This window comes from Oncorhynchus tshawytscha, linkage group LG10 (assembly GCF_018296145.1).
Source record: "Oncorhynchus tshawytscha isolate Ot180627B linkage group LG10, Otsh_v2.0, whole genome shotgun sequence".
NCBI lineage: Eukaryota > Metazoa > Chordata > Actinopteri > Salmoniformes > Salmonidae > Oncorhynchus > Oncorhynchus tshawytscha.
Genome location: NC_056438.1, coordinates 67,529,452 through 67,539,209, shown reverse-complemented (window position 1 = coordinate 67,539,209; position 9,758 = coordinate 67,529,452). Strand labels below are relative to the sequence as shown.

Below are 9,758 nucleotides of genomic sequence, written 5' to 3'. Positions count from 1 at the left end.
CATGTACTTCAAAACAAAAATAGTCAACTTTACCTTTTTAATCACAAGTAAAGTACTTGAACTTAAAGCAAGAGGTGGTTACAAAAACAATCTACACAGAAGATTTATAGCAGAAGGTCCTTTGTTTGCTGAGGCGCAGGAGGCCTAATAACATTAGTGCCACACCATTGTGGCAATTTGCTGCTCTGTGTTGCAACATGGTGTGAGTGACAATGACAGAAACTTGTGGGTTGGCACAAGGCCGGCCCCAATGCCCACTAGACGATGAGTTGTATTCTGTTACAGTGGCAGACTAGCCCTCCTCTTAGCGCCAGGACCAGATGCAGAACTGAGCCTCCCTGGATCTTGTAGTCTGCAGCAGTCTTCTCATCGTTCCTGAGGGATGGGAGCAGATAAAACATCCAAGATGTAATGCCACCACTTGATTAAATGGAGCTGATGTTTTATGACAAGATTGTGATGGAAGGGTTGATCACTAACATCTGTTTTCCACTGTAGATTAGTCTTTGTTGTTGAGGTGGAATCCCCTCCTTCTCCTCCACTCTTTCTTTAATTCTCTCCACCTTCATGTGTACAAGAAAGCATATGAGCTAAATGTCTTTACTAGGACCTCACTCCCCAGCAATGTATGCTGACATGAGTAATATTACTTATAGAAAGCAAATCCATGAGATGAATATCATCAACCTCTGGAGTAATGTAGATGTTTCATACCTTGTCTGTGGGCTCAATGTCAATCTCTATTTCTTTGCCAGTGAGAGTCTGTAACAGTAAAATAATTGATCATTTCAGAGCATAAAATACAATACAACATCGTATAAGGATTGGCCTAAATTAGTGGGTAATGGCTATGGTTCAACAGCACCTGTTTATTGTACGAAGTGAGGCCTTGTATCCTGTCTGGATTAAGATGAAGACTGGGTGAGCAAAGCAGCTCAAACATAGGACAATGGCCATACAACTTAATTTAGTATGGTAGTAAGCTACCTAAAGTAAATTAGTTATACTGAACAAAAATATAAATGCAACATGTAAAGTGTTGGTCTCATGTTTCATGAGCTGATATAAAAGATGGCAGACATTTTTCCTTTGCCAAAACAATCAAATCAAAAATCAAATCAAATTTTATTTGTCACATACACATGGTTAGCAGATGTTAATGCGAGTGTAGCGAAATGCTTGTATAGAGTCCACTTGGGGACAATAAAAGGCTGCTCTAAAATGTTTTGTCACAACACAATGCCACAGATGTGTCAAGTTTTGAGGGAGCGTGTAATTGTCATGCTGACTGCAGGAAAGTCCACCAAAGCTGTTGCCAGAGAATTTAATGTTAATTTCTCTACCATAAGCCGCCTCAAATGTCATTTTAGAGAATTTGGCAGTACGTCCAACCGGCCTCACAACCGCAGACCACGTGTAACCACTCCAGCCCAGGATGTCCACATCTGGCTTCTTCACCTGAGGGATCCTCTGAAACCAGCTACCCTGACAGCTGATGAAACTGAGGAGTATTTCTGTCTGTAATAAAGCCCTTTTGTGGGGGAAAACTCATTCTGATTGGCTTGGCCTGGCTCCCCTGTGGCTGCGCACTTGCCCTCCCAGTCCCATCCATTGCTGCGCCCCTGCCCAAGTTCTGTGAAATCCATAGTTTGGGGCCTAATGAATTTAATTCAATTGACTGATTTCCTTATATGAAATATAACTCTGAAAAATCTTTAATTGTTACTTGTGGAGATTATATTTTGGTTCAATATAGTTAATGTTAGCTAACTCTACATTCTATACGGGGATGACTGTTTCAATGTCAATGGCCTGCTGCAATGTCCACTATATAGCGCTTTTCAGATCTATTCATATATTTAGCTACGGCAGATAGCTAGATCGGTGATGAGATGATCATTCAGTATGTAAACAAGTGGTCTTGGCCACCAATTAAATGGCTGGTCTTACCTTAACCTTGATCAGCATTTTGATTGTCGCATAAAATACGCTTTAAATCGATGTAAAAAATACCTAATCCACACCTAGTGTTACTGTCAAATTGAGCAAACCAGATTGTTCAATCTTTTTGATTCAACTTTATTTCCTGTGTAAGTCACTATTCCATCCGTTCATCGTGTTTTGTGAGACATAGGTTCCGCTTTGCAGACTACTTTATGGGGAAAATATGTGACTATTACAATTTTTACTTTTAAAACCCATAAAAATTCAAGGATGTTTTCAGACCAGGAAATACCAAAACTGATGATGTTGGTATGTTTTTAGGTCTATAATTATCGCTCCTTGACCTTTCACAGGTGTTCAGAATTAAGATGATTAGGATCAATTGGTCCATAAATATTTCTAGTTTGTAGGCACTCCTAGATCATTCAGTTATGTCTCTCCTTTGGCAATGTGCAATTCTTTTGGCTGTCGTAGCAGCAAGCGCTGCCAATGAAGGTACGTCTAATAATGAACGCATAATATGATTATGTAGCGCTGATACCATGTTAACTTGAATAGGCTACTTATCTCATGCTGACCGCCTAACAGACTAGCCAAGTTGTGGTGTTGGCTCTTGAGATGTGAATGATGACATTATCAAATTTATATTTTTAGATTTTAATGTGGATTGTGAGAAACACTCCATTAAAGTGACATGGAAGGTCAGTCCAGAGGTGGTTGAACATGCTGCCCGTCTTTTCCTTGGACACTGTGTTCCGTCCACATTTTCTGTTCTTCCCACGGGAGAAGGGATGGCGACATTCCACTACAACCTCAATGGCTGTGCCATCAAGAAACGGGTAATGTCTAACTCTTGACCCAATGTATGCCATTTTGGATCCTGCGACGACTAATGCTTCTCCTTCTATTCCCCAGGTGACTGGCAAAAAACACATCTATTCAACCAGCCTGACTTACAGACCTAACCGAAAGCCCAAACCTGCTGCTATTAGTCACCATATTAAGTGTGTTTACATAAGGTAACCATCTATGCCAGGGGTACTCAACTCTTACCCTAAGAGGTCTGGCGCCTGCTGTCTTTCGGTTCTACTTTATCATTAATTGCACACACCTGGTGTCCCAGGTCTAAATCAGTCCCTAATTAGAGGGGAATGAATTTTTTTTAAATGCAGTGGAACTGAGTTGAGTTTTAGGGCTCTATTGGGTGTAGTGTACTCTAGCTATGGTGTTGGAATCAAATCTTCCTAAGCCTTTGCCACCTTCATTATTAAACTAAACATTCCCCCTTGTATGTAGACCTGAGGGATGGATTCCCCCATTCCTTATCCCTGCCTATGGTAGTGCTGAGGGTCATGGAGGATTGGTTTTCCACATGGCACTCCTCAATGGTGAGTGACTCGTACAACATCAATTATTGTAAGAATATGTTCAGTCAACTTACCTGGTAAAGAAATTCCTAGCAGAGGACACTGCCCAAAGCTAGTTGAAACCTGTGGCTGTACAGTACGATGAGCATTGCGCCCCTTCCCCTCTCTGTTGAATGTAGAAGACCTTACTGGTCTGGCTAAGAGCAGCCTGTTTCCCTGGGCTCTTTCATTCCCATCTGGGCAGCAGTGGATCAGAAGGACCATCAGCCCTTGCTGCTGCTCTTGGAGGAGTGTGTGGCGGCCACAACACCAGAACTGCAGTCTGCGAGCCTGGTGTACCCCATCATCACCAACAAGGGGTATGTACCAGACCTGGCTATGGCCATGTAGGGTGCACGTTTTGGTTTTTGACTGCCTAGCGCTACACCGCCTACTCAAATGTTGAAAAGTATTGAATACATTTTAAAGTTAGCTTATTTGCTGGATGGAAGTTCTGTTTGTCTGCTCATTGCACAATGCATTTTCAGTTGCCTTGCAGATGGGAAGACTGGGAACTCCAGGTTCCTGCCTAGGTACCACTCGTCTGCTATTCTGCTTTACCTGCAGTCCTTCAAGTTTGCCTTAGGCGAGGAAGTGAGTGGACCACAAGTTCTCGGTATGACTGGGTCTTTTTCATACTGTAGCTCTTGACTGTTCTCTTATTTCACCCCAGGTGTATATTCATTGTAAGCTTGTTGCATGGGACCCTGAGGTTTTTGATATAGAAAAGAAGGCCTGCCACTACATTAAAGAGACTGGAGAGTAAGTATTGGTCACATAACGACCATAATGACGTTAGTGCCAATGCAACAGCCAACTTTTTTTTTTATTCATAGATGGGAGCTGCTGGACGACCCGTCTCAAAGTGACCTCTGCAAGTGCTGTGACTCGAGTTGCAAGCCTCGGTTGAAGAGGGGTGTGGATTCAGGTATTTTGAGGCACTTAATTTCAAGCCTGACTAAACTGTAGTTCCATATTCATTTGAGCTGATCACTCTTGAGTTCTGATGGGACTGCAGTTTGAAGTAATTTATATATTTTTTCTCAGAACCCCAGGGCCTGGTTCAAAACTCTGTTCTTGGACCGCTCACAATAGTGGAAAACTCTGAAACCCGGATCCCCAGTGAATTTGTGAAATATCCTACTGTAGAACAAGGTTGGTGATTTTGGCATTGACTATAGTTTACACTTGGCTTTTAATTGTATCAGCTCTGATGCCAAATGAACTTGAACCTGTAACCTACTCATCTGTCATTGTGTTCTGTATTCAGTTGACTGGTCGGTGTAATGGTCTGGAACACTTTGCTTGTCAGGTGTGTGTGTGCTGGTTATTTTACTGTAAAATCCCCCAACGGCAATGAGATGCGTGTTACTAACAATTCTTCAACCTGTTACAGGGATGGCTGTCTTTTCTGTCTCTACAGCCATCTAATTGTAGGTGGCCTGAAGGGTGCATCACTTTCCACCATCCCCAGTATGGATATGAAGTCCTTTGACTTGAACATGTTTCAATAAAATGAGTACTTTACAATGGTGATTGTTTCTAATGGTTGTCAAAATGCTATGATCCTGATGAGATGTACCCTAAATCCAGTAGTGCGGAGCTGGTATCTACACAAAATAGCCAAGAGGTGACCATCTGGTTGTAAGATGATCTCAATGAGAGTGCTCAGTGTTTTGCGACTTCGTGTTCTGGACTTCCCAGTGTCCTGATTACTCTTGAACTGTAACACTTTCTTCTCTTGGCATAATTCGTTTGCTAATGATAGTCACAGCAGGTGTTCATGCAATGGTAGCGCTATTTGAAAGATTGTCATAAGTGAACCTTGTTGGCTATACTTTTTCAGCAGTAGCCCACCCCAAGATGAAATTGACAAGCCAAGTTTAGGGATTGTAGGTGGCTGATGGCCATGCTTAGGTAACAATTCAGGAAAATGGCTGTAGTTTAAATGTTTTTTTTAGGAGAGTGCCCATCAGGGGGAATTTACCCCAAAGATTATCTTGGTTTCAGTGTCTTTCATACCTCACTGGCAAAAATGTCTACCTTTCTAACAGTTTAACTAGACTATCATTCGCATAAGGCAAGATTGAAAATCCCAGCAGTTCAAGAGCAAACTGGTTTTGGCACATTCATTGACATATAACTGATTAAACATTTCATAACACTGGCATTTCCCCTCTGACAGGTCACAAATGAATCCCACCCCAGTTAAATTTCATAGCTCATGAGCCCAGTACTTGCACTGTATCTGGTAACAGAACTCCTTACAGACCAAGCGTCACAGGTTTCTTTCCCTTTTTAAAATGATTTCTTTGCGTTGTCCTCCAGGAACCTCTTGTGGGGTGAAGCTGTCGACTGTAGCTGACTTGGCCTTTTCCTTGGCCTGGGGGGTGACTCCAATATGGCTGCTGTTTGTAGACCTGGTACTTTTGAACAGGAACTCATGACTATTGGTTCAATAATGATGGGCTCCCGAGTGGCGCAGAGGTCTAAGGCACTGCATTTCAGTGCTGGAGGTGTAACTACAGACCCTGAATCGACCGGCCGTGATTGGGAGTCCCGTAGGGCGGTGCACGATTGGTCCGGTATTGTTAGGGTTTGGCCGGGGTAGGCGGTCACTTTAAATAAGAGTTTGTTCTTTACTGACTTGCCGAGTTAAATGTGTGCTGACGTTTCCCTTACCAATATTTGGAGGAAGGTCACTGGAGACCTGTGGGGTGTGTCAGAAATTTCCTGTATTACCAAATCATGAGAGCAAACCACACGCAACCACAGTCAGTTATATAATAAAGTCCATATTTAATTATGAGCTTCACCATAGCCCTGTGACTCAGATCAATTCAGTGTCTATAAATTAATTCTCAGTGCTTACAAAACAATTCTTAGTATCATTTATAGTGAAGACACACCCCTCTCAACTCACATGACAAATAACAGATCTTAGGAACATTACAAAGGAAGACTTTACTTGAGAGAGGAGTATCCCATAGCCAGACAGCATTAGCTATAAATTATCGTTCAGTTTGGTCTCCTAAACGAAGTTCCTATCCACTTCTTGGTACCACTTAGGACCAAAACATTACCTCATCCAATGGCATATGTCAATTGTCAATTTGAGATACTCCCATCTCAAATACACCCCCTCCTGGACAAGATCAGAAAAGACAGTGAGCCTCCTAGGCTTTACACTAAATCAAGAGAAGGACAACCTCAGAGGGGACATGTAATAGTTACAGACACATTTCCATAAGAAGACAAGCCTAACCTCTCCCCTCTCTGGGGCACAAGTAACTTTCCCCACATAAGCATACTTATGAAAATTGATAAAACATCTTATTTATTAATGTTACCTAAAGAATTTGGATTCTGACACAACAGGCCGAAGTTGTGTTGGAGGTTGATGTGGCAGGGGTAGAGGTCATGGTGGGTGTGAAGCCTACAGCTCGAGCCAGACTGGTTGCTTGTGGGATATACGGATGGATAATCCTGGGTGCTGCTTCATAAAACTGTTAAAACCAGTCTATGCCTGCCAACTGCCTTTCCTTATTCAATGTGTTTTGGATTCCCATCCTCTCCTCCAGGTCAACTGACCCGTAACCTAATTCCTATTCTGAACCTAGCCTAACCGTAAACCCTATTCATATGCCATTTAGCATATGCTTTTATCCTAACCCCAAACCTTTTTCTAATCCGAACCCTGGCTCCTATTCTAATTCCGACCCCTAATCCTGATAACTGGGGGATTATCTGACTATGATAACAGACATATTATGCTAACTAGCTGGCACGCATTTAATTCACCTCAGACGTTCTGCTAGTTAGGTTGCTAGCTAGCTAACTTGGCTAGTCAGTGCCTAAATTACAGCTAGATACAAATGATCAACAATAAAGAGAGATATCTTGCCGCATTGGTGTGGCAGACGGATTCCTGCCCTCAACATACTAACCTAACATATTACCACTTTACTAATAAAATCCAAATGTTTCCCTCTAAACAAATGGATGATTTATCTTAAGGCTTCCTTACATGCATATATCAAAAAACAAAATGTATCTAACTTCATTGGATTATATATACAACTTTTTCTAAATGATAAATAATTAAATACATTTAACTCAAAATTGTTTGATTGCATGACTTCAAAAATGTTGAAATAGAGGACATTTGTTGTTGTTGTGAGAATTTCAGGGGGGAGGGCACGCCTTACCCCAGGGTGCGTCTCGCCCCATAGTACCCTATATCCCAGTTGATTTGATGGTAAATTTACAACACTTCTAAGCAATGAATAAGAAATGGGAAAGTTCCAATTCCAAACAAGCTTAAGTCTCTTTCTGTACCTGTTCAAATTGCAAGTTGGCATAAAAAAATAGTCGTGACAATTGAATTGCCTGCTACGATGCGCTTTCATTTCTTATCTCGTCACATCAACAAAAATTGCTAAAACCCAGTGTCAAATAAATATGAAGTGGTTGAAGTGTTTTTATTACCCATTTAGGAAAAATGTGAATGAATACATTTGAGACAGGTGGCAGTGCATACAGGCTATCTGTTTCATGTCTCAGGTAGCCCTCGAAAGCCAGCATGGACAGAATGCAATAATTGTCTCATGCCATATTATAATTGCACTCCTCCAGATCTGAAATAATTGAATGGTGAAACTTGCATCCACCCAGTCAACCATAAAAGCAAGCCAAAGCAATTCAGGCATTCTTGAAAGTCTGGACAATCCTTGTCCTGCAAATAAACATTTTTATTGTAGAAAAAAATGATTTCGCAAGCAGTAGGCATTTATAATTAAATGCAGTCGAACTTCATAGTTAGACCGACTGGATGATGTTCTACCTTCAAAATGATTTGGCAATCATCATTTATTAGAAAAAAAACACAGTTTCCATCATGCAAGAAAGTTTAACCAAATTAAAATCGCCCCATTTCAAACAGATAAAAAAATGTGTCAATCCTCAGAAAATGTTTCTTATATCTGCCATTTCTCCACTTGTAGCAATGATATTTTTTGCAACATTTCTTTTGTCGAATAAGCCTGGATCAATGGAAACCTGCCTACTGATCTGATAAGACAGATATGACTGTGTATAAACAGGCTGCCCAATTCTGGTATTTTCCCACTCATTGGTCTTTTGACTCAATCAGATCAGATATAGGGCAACATATCAGAAATGGGATGCTTGTGTAAACGCAGCCATAGAAACCACAATCAGTTTTATTGGCACAAGATTAAGGGTGTGTTCCTCTGACCAGGCTTTGCTGAGGCATGCCAGATCTTACAGCGCCTGGATAAGTATCAGCTAACCACATATGTTATAGCAATCTGGTTCCTGACACACTCATTGGTTGATGCATGTACTGTCTGAGCAAGGGATCGCAACCTAATGCTGTGTTCAGTAACCAAGTGGTAATTCACCATATATGACTGGGAAAATTCCACTTGAATGGCCCTCCAACTGGTAATTACTAGTGGGAAACTTGTCTATCATCCTGAGCTCCCACATGCTGACCTCTGATGTCACCAGCTCGCTGGTCACCATAGCATCACCCACCTGTAGCATGCGCTCCAGCAGGTATGTCTCTCTGGTCACCCCCAAAACCAATTCTTTCTTTGGCCGCCTCTCCTTCCAGTTCTCTGCTGCCAATGACTGGAACAAACTACAAAAATCTCTGAAACTGGAAACACTTACCGGTATCTCCCTCACTAACTTTAAGCACCAGCTGTCAGAGCAGCTCACAGATTACTGCACCTGTACATAGCCCACCTATAATTTAGCCCAAACAACTACCTCTTTCCCTACTGTATTTATTTATTTTTATTTATTAATTTATTATTTTTATTTCTACTTTGCACATTCTTCCACTGCAAATCTACCATTCCAGTGTTTTACTTGCTATATTGTATTTACTTTGCCACCATGGCCTTTTTTGCCTTTACCTCCCTTATCTCACCTCATTTGCTCACATCGTATATAGACTTGTTTCTACTGTATTATTGACTATATGTTTGTTTTACTCCATGTGTAACTCTGTGTCGTTGTATGTGTCGAACTGCTTTGCTTTATCTTGGCCAGGTCGCAATTGTAAATGAGAACTTGTTCTCAACTTGCCTACCTGGTTAAATGAAGGTGAAATAAATAATAAAATAAATAAATAAAATCTACTATGAAATTACCTCGATAATTGCATTTTCTTCCGTTAAATGCAACAACAAAACATTATTTATAAAAGGCAATCTATTAATATGGTTTTTGAACACTATAGTTTTTTTACAAGCATGATAGCTGTACTTTTAGTTTATTGTTTATGCAGCTTGTTGGCCATTAGCCAATTGGCGTTTCTCAACGAGTTCAGAGCACGGGAATGCATCCAACTAGTTACGACTTCACAACTGGTAAATT

General features: G+C 41.1%; 1 protein-coding gene and 1 pseudogene across 1 annotated transcript; one reads left to right on the top strand and one right to left on the bottom strand.

The window, feature by feature from the left end:
• Nucleotides 1–23: 23 nt before the first annotated feature.
• Nucleotides 24–2,108, bottom strand: LOC112235703 (NEDD8). The gene is made up of 4 exons (XM_024404185.2): nucleotides 1,951–2,108; nucleotides 715–762; nucleotides 481–563; nucleotides 24–375 (listed from the first exon to the last, which is right to left on the bottom strand). The coding sequence occupies exons 1-4, from the start codon at nucleotides 1,966–1,968 to the stop codon at nucleotides 258–260; spliced, it is 267 nt and encodes an 88-aa protein (XP_024259953.1). The 5' UTR covers nucleotides 1,969–2,108; the 3' UTR covers nucleotides 24–257.
• A 188-nt stretch (nucleotides 2,109–2,296) lies between these two features.
• Nucleotides 2,297–4,884, top strand: LOC112235710 (annotated as a pseudogene).
• Nucleotides 4,885–9,758: the final 4,874 nt, after the last annotated feature.